The sequence below is a fragment of the Oncorhynchus kisutch genome, linkage group LG11 (assembly GCF_002021735.2).
Source record: "Oncorhynchus kisutch isolate 150728-3 linkage group LG11, Okis_V2, whole genome shotgun sequence".
Classification (NCBI taxonomy): domain Eukaryota; kingdom Metazoa; phylum Chordata; class Actinopteri; order Salmoniformes; family Salmonidae; genus Oncorhynchus; species Oncorhynchus kisutch.
In genome coordinates this window covers 62332951-62352477 of record NC_034184.2, presented here as the reverse complement: position 1 = coordinate 62352477, position 19527 = coordinate 62332951, and the positions used below count along the sequence as shown (strand labels likewise).

The 19527-nt window shown below is 45.6% G+C and overlaps 1 protein-coding gene across 1 annotated transcript in view; it reads left to right on the top strand.

Annotated features, from left to right (window-relative positions):
- The window catches only part of topbp1 (DNA topoisomerase II binding protein 1), a 32329-nt gene that overhangs the window by 2942 nt on the left and 9860 nt on the right, over nucleotides 1–19527 (top strand). Inside the window, exons 6-23 of the mRNA XM_020494691.2 lie at nucleotides 3152–3345; nucleotides 3599–3778; nucleotides 7774–7940; nucleotides 8213–8376; nucleotides 8939–9195; nucleotides 9342–9688; nucleotides 9827–9999; nucleotides 10664–10875; nucleotides 11094–11416; nucleotides 14307–14492; nucleotides 14906–15018; nucleotides 15155–15278; nucleotides 15450–15614; nucleotides 16007–16100; nucleotides 17954–18134; nucleotides 18438–18679; nucleotides 18884–19020; nucleotides 19143–19245. Coding sequence (XP_020350280.1) covers nucleotides 3152–3345; nucleotides 3599–3778; nucleotides 7774–7940; nucleotides 8213–8376; nucleotides 8939–9195; nucleotides 9342–9688; nucleotides 9827–9999; nucleotides 10664–10875; nucleotides 11094–11416; nucleotides 14307–14492; nucleotides 14906–15018; nucleotides 15155–15278; nucleotides 15450–15614; nucleotides 16007–16100; nucleotides 17954–18134; nucleotides 18438–18679; nucleotides 18884–19020; nucleotides 19143–19245 — 3362 coding nt within the window. The remainder of the gene's footprint in view (nucleotides 1–3151; nucleotides 3346–3598; nucleotides 3779–7773; nucleotides 7941–8212; nucleotides 8377–8938; nucleotides 9196–9341; nucleotides 9689–9826; nucleotides 10000–10663; nucleotides 10876–11093; nucleotides 11417–14306; nucleotides 14493–14905; nucleotides 15019–15154; nucleotides 15279–15449; nucleotides 15615–16006; nucleotides 16101–17953; nucleotides 18135–18437; nucleotides 18680–18883; nucleotides 19021–19142; nucleotides 19246–19527) is intronic.

The window sequence follows — 19527 nt, the reverse complement described above, 5'->3', positions numbered from 1 at the left end:
AATGAAACATTCAATTTGGTTTAAATAATGCAAAAACAAAGTGTTGGAGTAAGTGAAAGTAAAAGTGCAATATGTGCCATGTAAAAAAGCTAACGTTTGAGTTCCTTGCTCAGAACATATGAAAGTTGGTGGTTCCTTTTAACATGAGACTTCAATATTCCAAGGTAAGAGGTTTTTAGGTTGGAGTTAATATAGTATTTATAGGACTATTTCTCTCTATACCATTTGTATTTCATATACCTTTGACTATTGGATGTTCTTATAGGCACTATAGTATTGCCAGTATATCTTCCATCCCTCTCCTCGAACCAGGAACACATCGACAACAGCCACACTCGAAGCAGCGTTACCCATAGCTCCACAAAAGCTACGGCCCTTGCAGAGCAAGGAGAATAACTACTCTAAGTCTCAGCGAGTGATGTTTGAAACGCTATTAGCGCACACCCAACTAACTAGTTAGCCATTTCACATCGGTTACACCAGCCATTAGGCTGATAGGCTTGAAGTCATAAACAGAGCTGTGCTTGCAAAGAGCTACTGGCAAAGCGCACGAAAGTGCTGTTTGAATGAATGCTTACGAGCCTGCTGCTGCCTACCATCGCTCAGTCAGATTGCTCTATCAAATCAGACTTAATTATAACATAACACACAGAAATACTAGCCTTTGGTCATTAATATGATCGAATCCGGTAACTATCATTTTGAAAACAAAACGTTTATTATTTCAGTGAAATAAGAAACCGTTCGGTATTTTATGTAAGTCTAAATATTCTTGTTACATTGCACAACCTTCAATGTTATGTCATAATTATGTAGAATTCTGGCAAATTAGTTCGCAATGAGCCAGGCTGCCCAAACTGTTGCATATACCCACACTCTGCGTGCAATGAACGCAAGAGAAATTACACAATTTCACCTGGTTAATATTGTCTGCTAACCTGGATTTATTTTTGGCTAAATATGCAGGTTTAAAAATATATACATCTGTGTATTGATTTTAAGAAAGGCATTGGTGTTTATGGTTAGGTACAGTCGTCCAACGATTGTGCTTTTTTCGCAAATGCACTTTTGTTAAATCACGCTAGATAAACATGTAATATCATCAGCCATGTGTAGTTAAAACTAATGATTATAACTTCCTGCATATAATACAGGAAGGTGCCATATTTATGTGTTTTGGGGGATTGGGTTGTAAGCTCTAAATTGTGCAGTATTTAGCAATCATAATAAGAATCCGGTAGAAGCAGTTCCGTGTGTGTGCGCGTGTGCTAAGGTGCAGAGAATCAGAGCAGGTGGCCAGTTCAAGTGTTCAGCAGTCTGATGGCTTGTAGATACGAACAGGCTCAGAGACCGTTTCTATCAGACGTCATGCTCCGATACCGTCTGCCAACCCGAAGGGAGTGAACAGCTTGTGGTGGGATCCGTTATTATGCTGCAGGCCTTCCTCAGGCACTGTGGTGTCGTCAGCAAACTTGATGATGGAGTTGGTGTCGTGCAAAGCCAGCCAGTCGTGGGTGAACAGGAAGTTCAGCTGAGGACACAACACAGGGGGCAACTGTGTTGAGTCAGTTTGGAGGAGGTGTTGTTGCCAGTCCTCACAGCCTGTGGTCTGCCTGTCAGGAAGTCCAGGATCCAGTTGCAGAGGGTGGTGTCCAGACCCAGGGCTCTGAGCTTGGTGTCGAGCTTCAGGGGAACAATATCATTGAATGCTGAACTGTAGGTATTCCTCTTGTCCAGATGTGTTACGGCTGTGTGAATAGCTATGAAAATGGCATCTTCCGTGGAGCGGAATGCAAAATTGAAGTGGGTCCTGTGTTCCTGGCCTTAATGTGAGCCATTACCAACCTCCTCAAAGCACTTCATCATGACTGGTGTGAGTCAGGGCGATTAGTCATTTGGGCATGTCACATTGTTTTTCATGGACTCTGGGACAATGATGGTCTCCTTGAAGCAGGTGGGAACAACAGCCTGGCATAGTGCCAGGTTGAAAATGTCAGAGAAGACACCCGCCAACTAGTCAGCACACACTCTGAAGACGCGCTCAGGGATGCCATCTCGGCCACCGACTTTGAGTATTCACTCTTTTGAGAGTTTTCCTCATCAGCCTCAAGGAGAGAAAGCACTTGGTAGTCCGGAACAGCAAGAGCCTTCTTGGATGGCTCGGTATTGTCTGCCTTGACGCAGCAATAGAATGTGTTAAGCTCACCTGGGTCGGAAGATTCGGCACCACATGCACCTGGATTTGCCTTTGTAGTCTGTGATATTCTGTAGTCCTTTCCACATGCGTCGCGAGTCTGAGTTGTCGAACATCAATTCAAGTTTGAGTCTCTCTCGTATTTTTTCGTCCATAATGGATTTTCGGAGCTCTTGCCTTATAGGCGTCACCGGGTTTCGTTCTGCTGACATTGAATGCTGCAGTACGGGCTCTCAGCATGGTACAGATATCTCAGTTCATCCAGGATTTTTGATTGGGGTGTCCAGATTGTTATTGTGGGTACATCATCATCAACACATTTCCCAATGAAGCCTGTGACCTGACGATTTATATTCCTCAATGTTGATGGATGAGTCCTGAGTGGATGAATCTTTTAACTTATTTCAATCAGTTCTCAAAACAGTCCTGCAGCATTCAGTCTGCCTCCTCTATTCAGCACCTTACGATTCTCTGCACAGCCCTCAGCACTTCCATCTCATCGTATTTCCTAGATGCTCCATGTAGCTGCTGTTGTATTTTACTTGCATAAATTTAAGGTGCAATATTCAGAAATCACTGCCATTTCCTGGTTGCTAAAATTCTAATAGTTTGCCAAATTTCAGTTTGTGACAAAACAAGCAATATGTAGTGTAGAACAAGCAATGCATTACCATCTAAACCGCTGTGAAATATATTTTCGGTAACCAAAGATATTGTATTTTCAGATTGAAGGTTGTGTACAAAACTGAAAGTAAAAGATGCAAAAAATAAACTTAAGAATAGGAAGCATAGAAATGGCACACAAAAACAGACCTACCGCTTCTTAGACTTGCTTTCACTGAAAATGACAGCTCTATAATTCGCGTTTCCATGTGAATTTGGTGGGGTCACTCAAAAAGTTACATATTGCAGCTTTAAACCAATCTATTCATCTCCCTGTCTCTCTCTTCCCCTCAGCCTGTTCAGATACACTGACCTGCCCATAGAGGGCTACTTGTGCCCTGTGCTCTGTGGCTGCACCGTCTGTGTCACAGGCCTCTCCACGGTGGAGCGTAAGAAGGTGCAGAGGCTCTGCCAGCTGCACGGGGCCAGCTACACCGGACAGCTCAAGATGAACGAGTGCACCCACCTCATCGTCAGCGAGCCCTCAGGTAGGTCGAACTTACCTTTTTATTGTCCAAATTAGTTAGGTTCAGAATCAGTTCCACACACATCACAAAGAAATTAAGCAGGGATAAATCCTGCTTCAGCCACACAGATCTTTTCCTTCATAATCACAAGGACAGACATGCTTCATGTCCTTTTATATAATAACAGCTTTAGGTCGTAGAGTTCCTGAGTCTCTCCTACTGCCACCCAGTTTCCATCACTTTCACTGATCCCTCCCTTTGTCTGTGCCTACAGGTCAGAAGTATGAGTGTGCGCAGAAGTGGAATGTCTTCTGTGTGTCTCTGCACTGGCTGTTTGACAGCATCGAGAAGGGCTTCTGCCAGGACGAGAGTCGCTACACGGTGGAGCGAGGGGATCAGAAAGACGGCAAACCCCACACCTCCACCCCGACCGGGACCAGCAAGAAGAAAGAGGGTGAGGCACCAAGCTTGACCTTTATTTTTACATTTTTTTTTATTTCTGAATTGTATGACTGATTAATCAATAGTAGGGATGTGTGCAGTTATTTGAATATCTAAATGGATGTTGGTATTCGATTACTTGAGTACATTTTTGCTAAAATAAATCAATATAAACCTATTTTAACAATGAAAAGGCTTTTTCTAAATTACATTTAAAATATCAGTGTGGCATTCTACATCCAAGGATATACCATGACATTTCAAATGATTGTTTTATAAAAATCAATGTTGTTTTTATGACGTGCACGGTGCGCCCCATGAGAAGGCCAGTAGCCGAACAGTTTTGAGTTTTATTTTTACAGGGACAGTACACATTAATCAACGTTGCAGTAAAAGTTCCGGTTTTATTTAAATCAATAATACACACAAACAATGAGCAGTGAGCACATGCAGAGCAACATAGGACAAGCAACACACAGCACGCAGACCGAGCAATAGCACAAAAAGCAACACAACACATAAAAGCAACACTTTTTCAACACCTCACAAGCTACAGACATGGAAAGTGGTGTGTAGCATGTTTGGCCAATCAAAGCGGCAAAGAAGCTCATTGTGTAGCAAGTGGAGTGAACTCACTAATGCAATGCAACGTGGAATGTAATGACGTATTTAAAAGTTAGTGAAATGAGAAGGAGCTGGATACAACGAGCAACCAACAGGTGGGCTGTTTTATCTGAATGGGGTTGGGGGGGGAAAGCGCAGCATGTGTCTTCAATTAGCATAGCTTGCTATAGCTGTCTAGCTTCTCTGGGCTACTCCCGAGGGGCTCAGCGGCGCAGTGCTAGATGCGTCACTACAGACGCGGGTTCGATCCCGGGCTGTATCACAACCGGCCGTGATCGGGAGTCCCATAGTGCAGCGCACAATTGGCCCAGTGTCGTCCGGGTTAAGGGAGGGTTTGGCCCGGGGGGGCTTTACAAGTAGGCCGTCATTGTAAATAATTTATTAACTGACTTGCCTAGTTAAATAAAAATAGTCCAGTCAAGACGGACACTGTTAAATGGGATGATGAATAAGTTAGCTGTTCTTGGCTGTTGCCGAGTTGCCTTTGCGTCTCTCTCGCCCTCTGTCTGCGCGCTACACACACACTTCCCTCCTCAGCTGCAGCAATAGAGAACGGTCTGAATATGGCAAGTGTTCAGGGTTCAATAGAGCGCCAGCATCTCTCCCTCGCGCCGCAGTGCTCAGGTTATAAACGTAGCTACGTTACAAATATATATATTTTGCATATCTTACAAAAATTCATGATACTGTTCGAATAGTCCAATTATTTCAAACCCCCATCCCTATTCAATAGATCTGTATTGACTCTGAAGGGCAATTGTTGTGAGGCGTAAGAATACACATGCGTAAACTCAGCAAAAAGATATCCCTTTTTCAGGACCCTGTCTTTCAGAGATGATTCGTAAAAATCCAATTAACTTCAACAGGTCTTCATTGTAAAGGGTTTAAACACTGTTTCCCATGCTTGTGCATTGAACCATAAACAATTTAATGAACATGCACCTGTGGGATGGTCATTAAGACACTAACAGCTTACAGACGGTAGGCAATTAAGGTCACAGTTATGGAAACTTTGGACACTAAAGAGGCCCTTCTACTGACTCTGGAAAAACGCCAAAAGAAAGATGCCCAGGGTCCCTGTTCCTGCAAGGAGGCATGAGGACTGCAGATGTGGCCAGGGCAATAAATTGCAATGTCCATACTGTGAAACACCTAAGACAGCGCTACAGGGAGACAGAACGGACAGCTGATCGTCCTCGCGGTGGCAACACCTGCACAGGATCGGTACATCTGAACATCACACCTGCGAGACGGGTACAGGATGGCAACAACAACTGCCGGAGTTACACCAGGAACACACAATCCCTCCATCAGTGCTCAGACTGTCCACAATAGCCTGAGAGAGGGTGGCCTGAGGGCTTGTAAGGCAGGTCCTCACCAGACATCACCGGCAACAACGTCGCCTATGGGCACAAACCCACAGTCGCTGGACCAGAGAGGACTGGCAAAAAATGCTCTTCACTGACGAGTCACGGTTTTGTCTCACCAGGGATGATGGTCGGATTTGTGTTTATTGTCGAAGGAATGAGCGTTACACTGGGGCCTGTACTCTGGAGCGGGATGGATTTGGTGGAGGGTCTGGGGCGGTGTGTCACCGCATCATTGGACTGAGCTTGTTGTCATTTCAGGCTATCTCAATGCTGTGTGTTACATGGAAGACATCCTCCTACCTCTTGTGGTACCCTTCAGTTTATGTCTGTTGAATCTTGTTCTGTTCATACAAATATTTACACATGTTAAGTTTGCTGAAAATAAACACAGTTCACAGTGAGAGGACATTTCTTTTTTTGCTGAGTTTACATGCATACAATGGCAAGAAAGTATGTGAACCCTTTGGAAATACCTGGATTTCTGCATAAATTGGCTATTAAATGTGATCTGATCTCCATCTAGGTCACAACAATAGACAAATAGTCTGCTTAAACTAATAAAACACAAACAGTTATACGTTTTTGTCTTCATTGAACACACCGTGTAAACATTCACAGTGCAGGGTGGGAAAAGTATGTGAACCCTTGGATTTAATAACTGGTTGACCCTCCTTTGGCAGCAATAACCTCAACCATATGTTTTCTGTAGTTGCGGATCAGACCGGCACAACGGTCAGGAGGAATTTTGGACCAGTCCTCTTTACAAAACTGTTTCAGTTCAGCAATATTCTTGGTGTCTGGTGTGAACTGCTCTCGAGGTCATACCACAGCATCTCAATCGGGTTGAGGTCAGGAATCTGACTGGCCCGCTCCAGAAGGCGTATTTTTTTTCTGTGTAAATCACCCAACTTCTGTTGAGCTTCATTTGGCAGACAGCCTAACATTCTCCTGCAAAATGTCTTGATAAATCGTTTTTTCATCAATCGCAAGCTGTCTAGGCCCTAAGGCAGCAAAGCAACCCCAAACCATGATGCTCCCTCCACCATACTTTACAGTTGGAATGAGGTTTTGATGTTGGTGTGCTATGCATTTATTTTCTCCACACATAGTGGTGTGTGTTCCCTCCAAACAACTCAACTGTAGTTTCATCTGTCCACAGAATATTTTTACAGTAGCGCTGTGGAACATCCAGGTGCACTTTTGCAAACTTCAGATGTGCAGCAATGGTTTTTTTGGACAGCAATGGCTCCTGTGGTTGTCCTCCTATGAACACTTTGTTTCGTGTTTTACGTATCGTAGACTTAACATGTTCCATAGATTTCTGTAAGTATTTTGCTGACACGCTAGTATTCTTCTTAACCTCATTGAGCATTTTGCGTTGTGCTCTTGCAGCCATCTTTGCAGGGCGGCCACTCCTCAGGAGAGTAGCAACAGTCTTGAACTGATGATGAAATGATGAGCATCAAGGTTTTTAGATACTTTTGTAACCCTTTATGCAAGTCAACAATTCTAAATCTTAGTTCTTCTGAGATCTTTTGTTCGATGCATTGTTCACATCAGGCAATGCTTCTTGTGAATAGCAACACAAATTTTGTGATTTATTTTTATTGGGCAGGGCAGCTCTAACCAAATTTTCCAATCGTCTCATTGATTGGACTCATTAACAGGTTAGCTGACTCCTGACTCATATTAGCTTTTGGAGGTCATTAGCCTAGGGGTTCACACATACTTTTTCCAACCTACACTGTGAATGTTTAAATTATATATGAAATATAGACAAGAAAAACAATTAGTTTGTTATTGGTTTAAGCACACTGTCTATTGTTGTGACTTAGATCAGCTCAAATTTGATGACTAATTTATGCAGAAATCCAGGTAATTCCAAAGGCTTCACATACTTTTTCTTCCCACTGTACATAAAAACACACATGCTGCAAATATCCATATTATAATGCTTCAAAGCGCTTAGAAATAGCCCCTGGTCACAATGAGGTAATTTGTTGTTTTCCTACAGAGAGTGCGTCTCTACTGGGCTTGAGCCACATTTCTGTGAACAGCAGCATGACTGTGAATGACACGGCCTTGACCAATGCCACGCTCAGCCGGCTGGACACACCAGACCCTATCGACGCTCTGGACATCACAGTCGGCCCCGCAGACGACTTGCTGGACGGCTGCAAGGTCAGTAGGAGGTTCTTTCAGCACTATATCTTGATATGAGCCACTTGCTGGAGATCCTATAACTCCCTATTAGAATACAAAAATGTGATTGAATTCTGTGATCCCCCCTCTATGGAGTAATCACAGGTTACTTTCCTCACTGAGGCCTTATAGAAATGTTCACTTAGACATGTCATATACCTTTTGGATCTTTATTCCTTACGGTTTCTTATTGTAAAGCCACTTTGGCTTTTAGAACACGCAAGTTGAATTTCCGCTGTCTTCCCCTGTAGCTGTACCTGTGTGGGCTTCCAGGGATGAGGCTGGAGAAGCTGCGTCGCCTGGTCAACATGGCCGGGGGCCTGCACTTCAACCAGCCCAGCGAGGAGCTCACCCACGTAGTCATGGGAGAGACTGACCAGGAAACCAAGACCTTCCTGGCCAAAGCCACACACAGGTCAGTCAGGACCACAGAGCTGCTGTTAGACATATTCAGCCGTTGCATATTACACTTCGGTTGATAAGCTTTGTCATTTAAACCATCATTTGTTCAAGTACGGATATCACGAAGTTGGTGGCACCTTTTAATTGAGGAGGACGGACTCGTGGTAATGGCTGGAGTGTAATCGGTGGAATGGTATCAAACGCATGGTTTCCATGTGTTTGATGCCATTCCATTTGCTCCATTCCAGGCATTATTATGAGCCGTCCTCCCCTTAGCAGCCTCCACTGACGGATATAGATGCAGGAAAGCAGTCTTGGATCCAAGCCCTGTAGATAGGTTTGCAAAATTCCATTAATGTGAACAAAATTCCCAGGTGTTGCAGAAATCCCAGTTGTAATATCCCTGGAATCAGGAGGGAATTAACAGGAAATCCAGAATCCACTACACTCATTTCAGTAAAACCTGGGAATTTTGGATAATGAATTTGCAAACCAACCTGTTGTCAAGTAGGAAATAACCTATGACGGTTATCTTGTGCCTTGACGTGATCCCATCTTTCTGATCTCTCCCCCAGGCCCCATGTCGTGTCTGTGCAGTGGCTGCTGGACAGCTTCTCCAGAGGCAGCCTGCTCTCTGAGGTGGACTACCACCACCCGGCTTGTCTGCCCCCTGCCCCTTCAACTGTGGCCATGCCTGCCCCCCGCACCTCTGTTTCTCGTCCCTCCTCCACCACCTCGGCTGCCCCCCTAGCCCACGAACCAGCTACCCCTCGACACAGGAAGGCCGAGGAGGACATGCTCTCTCAGTACATGGATGACGACCAGACAGTGGGTAAGGGAGGAGCTCCTCTGTGTAGCAGCAAGACCACAACTCAAAGGGGTCACAGCACGGTCACCTGCAATCCCAGGTACCATGTACTACCATCATATCCTCCTAACTTCCTTTCTTCATCTGCTATTTCTCTCCTCCAACCCCAGTGGAGATGCCTCTACCAGCTGACAGCAGCATCCACAGGAGGCAGAGCTCTATAGCACCAGAGCCCTGGGTCTCAGCCCCAGGCCAGGCTTCTACTATAGCCGAAGTTGGGGCCGGAGCTGACACCACCCTGCAGGAGGCCAGTGAGGCGGGCCTATTTGCGGGGAAACGCTTCCTCCTGGTGGGCTTTGGGGCAGAGGTGGAGGCCCAGCTCTCCATGCTGGTGACGGAGAACTGTGGGAAGGTCCTGGTGGGGCGCACGCGGGCCGTGGCTGACTACGCTGTGGTGCCCCTGCTGGGCTGCGAGGTGGAGGCCACTGTGGACGAGGTGGCCACTGATACCTGGCTGGTAAGAGAGGGAATGTTGACAAATATTCTGGCTCCATGTTTTTGATCTCTTTGGTCTGGGTGGGCTCTTCAGGCCAAGTGTGTGTGATTCTTCATTAACCCATATTGTGTGCGTTTTAATCAATGTGTCTTTGTGTAGGCCATGTGTGTGGAGCAGCAGTGTGTGTTAGAGCTGGGCTCCCACCCCTTGTTCAGCCCTGTGTCAGTGATGGAGGGCCGCTCCCCTCTCAGAGACTGTGTCCTCTCAGTCAGCCAGTTCACTGGGGCAGAGAGGGAGTCCCTGGTAGAGCTAGCCAAACACCTGGGAGCCAGGTAACCACCACACACACACACACACACACACACACACACACACACACACACACGAGGAAGGACAGTTTGCTCTTGTAGTATACAGGTTGCATAGTAGATAAATGGCACCAGCTGAAGTTAAAAATAATAAATAAAAGACTATCAAGGCTATAGTTCTAGTACAGCGGTTGCTAAGATGAAGGGCCACATTGTACACATTTTCATATGGACAGAGTATGTTCCAGCATTCTGTTATATTTAGTGTTTGAATGGTTTGTTTTTAAGAGATAATTGTGATATAATGGACACACTTGCATCAAAGGACTGCACATTTTCACATGGGCCGTAGGCGGATCCAACCTTTCCAATGAGACCTTAGGGAACTCCTAAGTCGATTCTTGATGAAGACACCATTAGCAGCAAATACAGCTGCACAACTTTTCAGATAAATGCTTTGGTTTTTTAAAAATGTCTTATGTTAGTTATGCATCCTACTCAGTCACACACACACTGGATATACAAGTCCCTTGTCACAAACAGACATGGATTGCACTGAGAACAAAATATCCTTGTGGCTTATCCTTCAAACTGAAATCCTGCAACAAGAACCTTTTTGGCGTATTTGAGCGTAGTTTCTCTTGTCTTACTACCTTCTCTCCTTTCCATATATCCATCCTCCGGACAGTGTCCAGGACTACTTTGTGCGCATGGCCAATCAGAGGAGGGGCATGCTGGCTAGTACCCACCTGGTTCTGCAGAGCCCAGAGGGCACCAAGTACCAGGCGGCCGAAAAGTGGGGGCTACCCGCCGTCACCCTGCGCTGGGTGCTGGAGTCTGCCAGGACGGGCCGGAAGGCAGAAGAGGGGCGATACCTGGTGGATCTGCCCCGTTCTCCAGGTCAGTCTGCCTCGCAATCAGACACTTCTTGAATGGATTTTAATGTAATGCCCGCATCAGTGGGGGGGATGAATGACGTTTTAGTCATTTCTGGGCCAGTGAAAGCTTAGCATTTCATTTATTGCGAGGGGATGAGTTTTGCACAAACAGTTTATGCTCTGCTGTATGTGATAGATCTCACCATCTGAATCAGTGTATGTATTCCCTCTGTTCCCCAGAGAGGGAAGAGGAGAGTTTTGTGGGGGGTTCGCAGAAGCAATCCATGCCCCCTCCCCCAGCCCGTAACAAGTCCCCAGAGATTCCCCTGCTGGGCCCCCAGAGCGGGGCGGCCGTCACCCCCCTGGACACGCGCCGTTTCCAGAGTAAGGTGTTCCGCTCCGTGCTGGACCAGGGCCAGCAAGACAAGGACTGTACCACACCGGGAGGTCAAGAGGGGGACAGGAAAGCAGGGGGGCAGAAAGAATCCCCAGCGCTGCCGTTGGACACCCCCTCCCGCTTCCTCTGCCGAGACCAGCTCTTCAGACCCACCTTCAATGTCAAGGTAAGGTACCTGCTTTTACTGTGACAGAATTATCAGGTGAAAGCTATCATCACGTATTGATGTCACTTGTTAAATCCACTTCAGCAGTGCAGATGAAGGGGAGAAGATTGGTTAAAGAAGGATTTTTAAGCCTTGATACAATTGAGACATGGATTGTGTATGTATGCCCTTCAGAGGGTGAATGGGCAAGACAAAACATTTTTGGGGGCGGCAGAGTAGCCTAGTGGTTAAAGCGTTGGACTAGTAACCGGAAGGTTGCAAGTTCAAACCCCCGAGCTGTCAAGGTACAAATATGTCGTTCTGCCCCTGAACAGGCAGTTAACCCACTGTTCCTAGGCCGTCATTGAAAGTAAGAATTTGTTCTTAACTGACTTGCCTGGTTAAATAAAGGTAAAATAAAACATTTAAAATTTTCAAAAGTGTCTTTTGAACAGCAGGTAATGTAGTGGGTGCTAGGTGCGCTGGTTTGTGTCAAGAACTGCAACGCTGCTGGGTTTTTCATGCTCAACAGTTTACCATGTGTATCAAGAACGGTCCACCACCCAAATGACATCCAGCCAACTTGACACAACCGTGGGAAGCATTGGAGTCAACATGGGTCAGCATCCCTGTGGAACACTTTCAACACCTTGTGTAGTCCATGCCCCAATGAATTGAGGCTGTTCTGAGGGCGAAGGAGGGGGGGCTGCAACTAATTGACGGAATAATGTTGAGCATTGGGTTGTTACGGTGACCGTATTACCGTCACACCGGCAGTCACGAGTCATGACCGCATCAAATTCCACCTGACTATTGAGTCATAGTAACTAAATCAAATTACACAGCAGATGTTAATGCGAGTGTAGCGAAATGCTTGTGCTTCTAGTTCCGACAATGCAATAATAACCAACGAGTAATCTAACCTAACAATTCCACAGCAACTACCTTATACACACAAGTGTAAAGGGATGTACATAAAGGTATATGAATGAGTGATGGTACAGAACGGCATAGGCAAGATGCAGTAGAGGGTATCGAGTACAGTATATACATATGAGATGAGTAATGTAGGGTATGTAAACAGTGGCATAGTTTAGTGGCTAATGATACATGTATTACATAAAGATGCAGTAGATATAGAGTATATACATATACATATGAGATGAGTAATGTAGGGTATGTAAACATTATATTAAGTGGCATTAGGCTTCTCCCAAACTGTGCTCTAATGTTGCTGATGGTCGTTAGTACCTTACCAAACTTGCTAGCAGCCAATCGCTAATGGCCTAATACTCAACGCCCTTGAACGCGGCTGGAAAGCACATAGCCTATTGAAATGTGTTCTTATAAGCCCAATCTCGTGTCGAAACAGAGATTAAACTGGATTCCAGCTTTCTCATGCTGCTATATTTATTTCTCAATTATAAAAAATGTAATTATAAAAATTAAGCACATTAACTTCCTGACTGATGTCTTGAGATGTTGCTTCAATATGTCCACATAATTTTCCGTCCTCATGAAGCCATCTATTTTGTGAAGTGCACCAGTCCCTCCTGCAGCAAAGCACCCCCACAACATGATGCTGCCACCCCCGTGCTTCACGGTTGGGATGGTGTTCTTCGGCTTGTAAGCCCCCTTTTCCTCCAAACATAAAGATGGTCATTATGGCCAAACAGTTCTATTTTTGTTTCATCAGACCAGAGGACATTTCTCCAAAAATTACTATCTTTGTCCCCATGTGCAGTTACAAACCGTAGTCTGGCTTTTTTTATGGCGGTTTTGGAGCAGTGGCTTCTTCCTTGCTGAGAGGCCTTTCAGGTTATCTTGATATAGGACTTGTTTTACTGTGGATAGATACTTTTGTACCTGTTTCTTCCAGCATCTTCACAAGTTCCTTTTCTGTTCTGGGATTGATTTGCACTTTTCGCACCAAAGAACGTTAATCTCTAGGAGACAGCACGTCTCCTTCCTGAGCGGAATGAAGGCTGTGTGGTCCCATGGTATTAATACTTGCATACGATTGTTTGTACAGATAAACGAGGTACCGTCAGGCATTTGGAAATTGCTCCACGTTAAGCCTGGAGAGATTGACATGCATATTATTGTTGGCTCTCCAACGGTCAGGTGTGCTTCCCAGTTCTGAGCCAATTGCAATTTTCCTTAGTCCCTCTTTGTGGCACCTGACCACACGACAGAACCGTAGTGCAGGTGTGACAAAACTATGGCCTGTAGAACCTGCCTTGTTATATGTGGTAGTGGAGTAGGGCCCTGAGGGAGCACACTTAATGTTGTGAATGTATTGTAATGTTTAAAAAAAAAAATGTATACCTGCCTTAATTTTGCTGGACTCCAGGAAGAGTAACTGCTGCCAAGTGGGATCCATAATAAATACAACATTTATTGGTTGGTGATGTCATTGGAAACACTTACATTCCTTTTTTTATTACAAAACCTAGAAACATGCAATTTTCTCATGTTGATGTTGGGGTGTTGCTGGAGATGAATATGAAGTTCAACATTTAGAAATGCCACTTTTTTAAAATTAACTATCAATTACACGCAGGCCGGCAGTTATTTGCATGACAATCACCAGCTGACGAAAGGTCATAACCACCACAGCCCTAGTTGAGTATTATTTAAGCAATAAGGCACGGGGGGGTGTGGTGTATGGCCAACTCCACGATTGTGTCGTGCCAAAGAACAGCCCTTAGCCATGTTATATTGGCCATATACCACAAATTCCTGAGGTGAATTATTGCTATGATAAACTAGTTACCAACGTAATTAGGGCAGTAAAAAATACGTGGTATACGGTCTGATGTACCACGGCTGTCAGCCAATCAGAATTCAGTGCTCAGTTTATAAATTGTCATAACACATCTTGAAACTATGTACTTGTATGATATTCCAGGCTGCGTTAGCAGCGTTGGACACACCAGGGGGCAGGTCACAGCAGAGTCAGAAGGTCGTGACCCCGCTGTCCGAGGTCATCGGGAGGAACCTGAAGGTGGCCCTGGCCAACAGCACCCGCAGCCACGACCCTGACCTCCAGGCCCTCTCAGCCAGCCCCCACCTCAGCAAGGAGACACACAGAGCGGTACAGAACACACCCTACAGCCTTCACAGCCAAGTTCATACACTCACAAGCCCATATAACTGACATTTACTCCTGAGGTGCTGACTTGTTGTACCCTCGACAACTACTGTTGATTATTATTATTTGACCATGCTGGTAATTTATGAACATTTGAACATCTTGGCCATGTTCTGTTATAATCTCCACCCGGCACAGCCAGAAGAGGACTGGCCACCCCACATAGCCTGGTTCCTCTCTAGGCTTCGTCCTAGGTTCTGGACTTTCTAGGGAGTTTTTCCTAGCTACCGTGCTTCTACACCTGCATTGCTTGCTTTTTGGGGTTTTAGGCTGGGTTTCTGTACAGCACATTGAGATATCAATGGTTTGATGTACACAATTTCTTAAATGCCTGTGTGATGTTTGTTTGCTTTTAGGTGGAGGAGGAGGCTGCTGCCCTGACTGGTGTGGTGATCTGTGTGAGTAAGAAACTGAGCAAGAAGCAGCAGGAGCTCAACGGCATCGCTGCCTCATTGGGAGCTGACTTCAGGTACTCCTCTCAACATGCTTGCAACTATGTCTACAATGTTAGTAATGCCAGTCACAACACTTGCCATTAATGATGCATTTCCCTCTATGATCCAATACTCTGTGTGTGTGTGTGTGTGTGTGTGTGTGGGGTCCAGGTGGTCGTGTGACGACACCGTGACGCACTACATCTACCAGGGTCGTGTGGGGGACAACACGCGGGAGTACAGGGCTGTGAAGGAGAGAGGGGTGCATGTTGTGTCCCAGCACTGGCTTCAGGCGGTACGGAAGGTTTTCATTACACACATAAAAGCAAATGTACTTGCATGAAGTATACGACAGGCACGCTCCATTCTTATATCAGATGTAACAGTCACAAAAGTGTTGCTGTCTGTGTGGTTTTCTGTGTGCGTGTGCGCTCAGTACTGACTCGTTGATGTTGTCTGTCTCCAGTGTGCTGAGGATCAGAGTCACGTGTCGGAGTCTCTCTACCCGTTCACCTACAATCCCAAGATGAGCCTGAACCTCAGCCAGGTGCCTCCTGACAGTAGCCAGAGGTCACCCCCTGCCACCCGCACCACAAAACTCAGAGACCTCACTGAGGCCCAAGAGAACAGGGTACATTCCTTACAGAAACCGCTCACTCTAGATATGGGGCTGTATGTATTGAGCATCTTTGCGTAGGAGTGCTGATTTAGGATCAAGCACCCACTCCATGTGTTTCAGAGGACGCATGGCTCGCGACCTTCGCCTCTCCCGAGTCCGTACAGGAGTGATGGGACAAGGCTGTAACTACCAATTGGATATCACGAAAAAGGGGTAAAATGTACCCCCCTAAAAAAGCTTATTCATTGTGTTCTAAAAGGCTAAACTGATCCTAAATCAGCACTACTACTTTGAGATGCTTGATACTTAAGGCCCCTGTATTTGTTCAATGGTTTGAGTGTCTGGAAAATAGTGCAGGGAGGCTGTCAGTTCAAAGCTTCACATCATAACCTTGTCCCCCTCAGCCTGAAGATAATGCCGTAGAAGACGCCGCAACCTCCCATCACGTCAGTGGAGAGACTGATCAAGAGCAGGGCCGGGACAATGCAGAGAAGAAAGGTGGGGCTCTTATACACTGATGATCCACTGGTCTGCCCTTCTGTGCCGTAGCTCAAGTGCTTTGAATTGAAACGTTCCGGGTCCAGACTAATGAACTCTTGCTGAGACCACCAGTATAAACCTTTTAGAAAACAGCTATTGAACAAAATTCCTTGTTTTTGCCTAACCGTTTCACACACGTCCATGTGCTTTTAAAGAAAAGGATGGCGGACAATTATACAAAATGTAACTTTTATATTCGTTTATTGTTAAGTAGAATAAGTGTCTCGTGGTCTTTGTCAAATAGCTCTAATTTACCCTCCATTACTGTCAAAAGATGGTGGATAAATTAATGTCGTACTCCGGCCGTTTTAAAATTATCCCAGTACCAATCTGCTTAAGGGGTAGCTAGCTGTGTCTGGTCTGCTTAGTTCGTTGACTATATGAACCAGGAAAAATGAGTGGGACTCACTTCCTCTTCTATCTCTGCTATCACTGTCATTTGCCATCCTCCATTAAGTTGGTATAAATGGAATCTTAGTGAAGTGCGGGTTCAAGACCCCTTGTGACAAACTTTTAGTTTTTTGTTGGAAAAAAACTACTGCTGGTCCTCAAGTAAATTACGCATGCGTTGAAGTACAGCATATAATGATGCATATAAAACGAACATTTAAATGTACAGGACTATGTAGTATGAATATTAGCAGTGTGTTTGTCTACGAGGCTGGCGATAGAAGCAGCTCCTCATTAATCTTCCAGGTGCTGGCTGCGCTTCCCTTCTCAACACACCAACACAGTAAGTAACTTCTACATTTCAAAGTACATAAAAGAGATCCTCTGAGAATTTGAACCCTTTCTGCAACTGCCAGATACTAGGCTCGCTAAACTGTTCTATTTGACTAGTAGTTTCAACATGAGGTTTAGTTACTTTGACTAGCAGATTGTGCCGTTTCACTTTTGTTAAGGGTTCTTTTATTGAAACGTTTTTGATTACGTCTGACCATGAACAACCAAGTCTACTTTCAGTAGTAATTTTTTTATTTTTTATTATAGTACCAAGATGGCTAATTGTCAAATCAAATGTATTTATTTAGCCCTTCTTACGTCAGCTGATATCTCAAAGTGCTGTACAGAAATGCAGCCTAAAACCCCAAACGGCAAGCAATGCAGGTGTAGAAGCACGGTGGCTAGGAAAAACTCCCTAGAAAGGCCAGAACCTAGGAAGAAACCTAGAGGAACCAGGCTATGAGGGATGGCCAGTTTTCTTCTCTCTGTGCCGGGTGGAGATTATAACAGAACATGGCCAAGATGTTCAAATGTTCATAAATGACCAGCATGGTCAAATAATAATAATCACAGTAGTTGTCGAGGGTACAACAAGTCAGCACCTCAGGAGTAAATGTCAGTTGGCTTTTCATAGCCGATCATTAAGAGTATCTCTACCGCTCCCGTTGTCTCTAGAGAGTTGAAAACAGCAGGTCTGGGACAGGTCAGGGTTCCATAGCCGCAGGCAGAACAGTTGAAACTGGAGCAGCAGCACGGCCAGGTGGACTGGGGACAGCAAGGAGCCATCATGCCAGGTAGTCCTGAGGCATGGTCCTGGGGCTCAGGTCCTCCTTGTGACATATTTTCCATTGGGAAAAGCTAACAGCTTGCAAGTTCTAAAGCTTTAACCTGTGGTCTAAGCAAGAGTTTGCACTTATGGACCTTCCTGGTTCATACAGAATGAGGCTGTTGACTGATTAAAAAGTGATGTTTGCACTTATCAGGAGTCAACTGAATATCCTGTGAGTGCAGGTCCCCAAAACACACACATACATACACACTTCACTTTCTTTCATTCCCCTCATCCTCTGACCGTCTCTGTCTTCCAGACCTGTCAGAGACCCTGGAGATGAGGGAGAAGCTCCAGAGGCAGCTGCAGGAGATCATGTCAGCCACCAAGAAGACCACCAGCAGGCGCTCTTCAGCCCGCCTGGGCTCCGGGGGGACTGACTCTCATCCCCATACCCCTGGCCGCAACGCAAACGTCCGGCGCACTCTGGAAGCACTGCGGTATGAGACACCGACAGACCAGGGGGCTGCGAGACGTCAAAATAATCTTCCATTAACCTTCACTATTCAGTTTCCCTATGCCATTGACCAGATCTGTGTCCAGACATTTTGGTTTTCAAAATCCTCTGCACTGCATAGGTTTAGATTTTACTTGAGACTGAGTTGAATTTGTGCTTTAATTTCATTGGATGTTTATTCATGTAAATGTCTTTGTTTGCCATTTAAATAAGACATGTACATCTGTGTCTTGACAGTGTGAAAAGGGGCTAACTCTCTCGGTCTCCCTCCTTTGGTGTTATTTAGGATGTCTCGTCAGGCAGCAATGGACCTGAACACAGAGCCGTCTCAGAGTGAACAGATCGTGTGGGATGACCCAACGGCCCGGGAGGAGAGGGCCAAGCTGGCTGACAACCTGCAATGGCCTGGCAGCCCCTCCCAGCACTCTGAGTCCCTGGCTGTACCTCTAGCAGCACCCCTATCCCACTCTGACAATGCCGGAAACACACTCCGGGTCTCCATGACCGACTCTGAAATGGTGGAAATGGGTGAGAGGGAGATTAAAAAAGTAGTCCCCTGTCTTCAATCACACTCAAGTGTTGCATAAGTTTCAAAGGATTTAAAGAGTGCAATAGACTTCGGAAATTCAGTTTTTCAATCTTGTTATATATATGCCAATGCACCTGCAGCAACAGATTCTTACTATGGTTTTGCCAAATATTTACCTTTGAAATGTTCTCCCTCCTATTCAGTGGAGTGTGACGTGATTGACCAGCAGATGGGTGAGAGGGTGATGACTGTGCCAGGCGAGGAGCCTGACCTCCTCACACCTAAAGCCCCTAGCATCGCCTTCCCCCTCGCCAACCCCCCCGTGCCCCCAGAGCCACAGGTAACCACACTCACCCTCCCTCCCTCTTGTAAGGTGATATTATAAGTAAATGTTTAGATGTGAATCGTTACTTAGCGGCACGGTAGTGTACTGTGATTCTAAAAAGGCTGTGCTGTCAACAGATGGATGAGGAGAGTGAGGCGGAGAAGGAGCCTCCTCGGTTCCAGCTCTCCTCCCTCAACCCCCAGGAGAGGATAGACTACAGCGCCCTCATAGAGGAGCTGGGTGAGTCTCAGTCTTCCTCCCTGACCACCTAACTAACTAGATGCCATCTTTACTGTCTCTTTGGTACATATGTGCTCCCGTGTGGCTCAGTTGGTAGAGCATGGCACTTTCAACACCATGGTTGTGGGTTCGATTTCGCCCCGGGGGACCAGTATAAAAATGTATGTACCCCCACTACTGTAAGTTGCTCTGGATAAGAGCGTCTGCTTAATGACCGAAATCTAAAGTAGCCTCAACTCGTTGGTTGCGTGTCAAATTGACACCCTAATGTATAGTGTACCA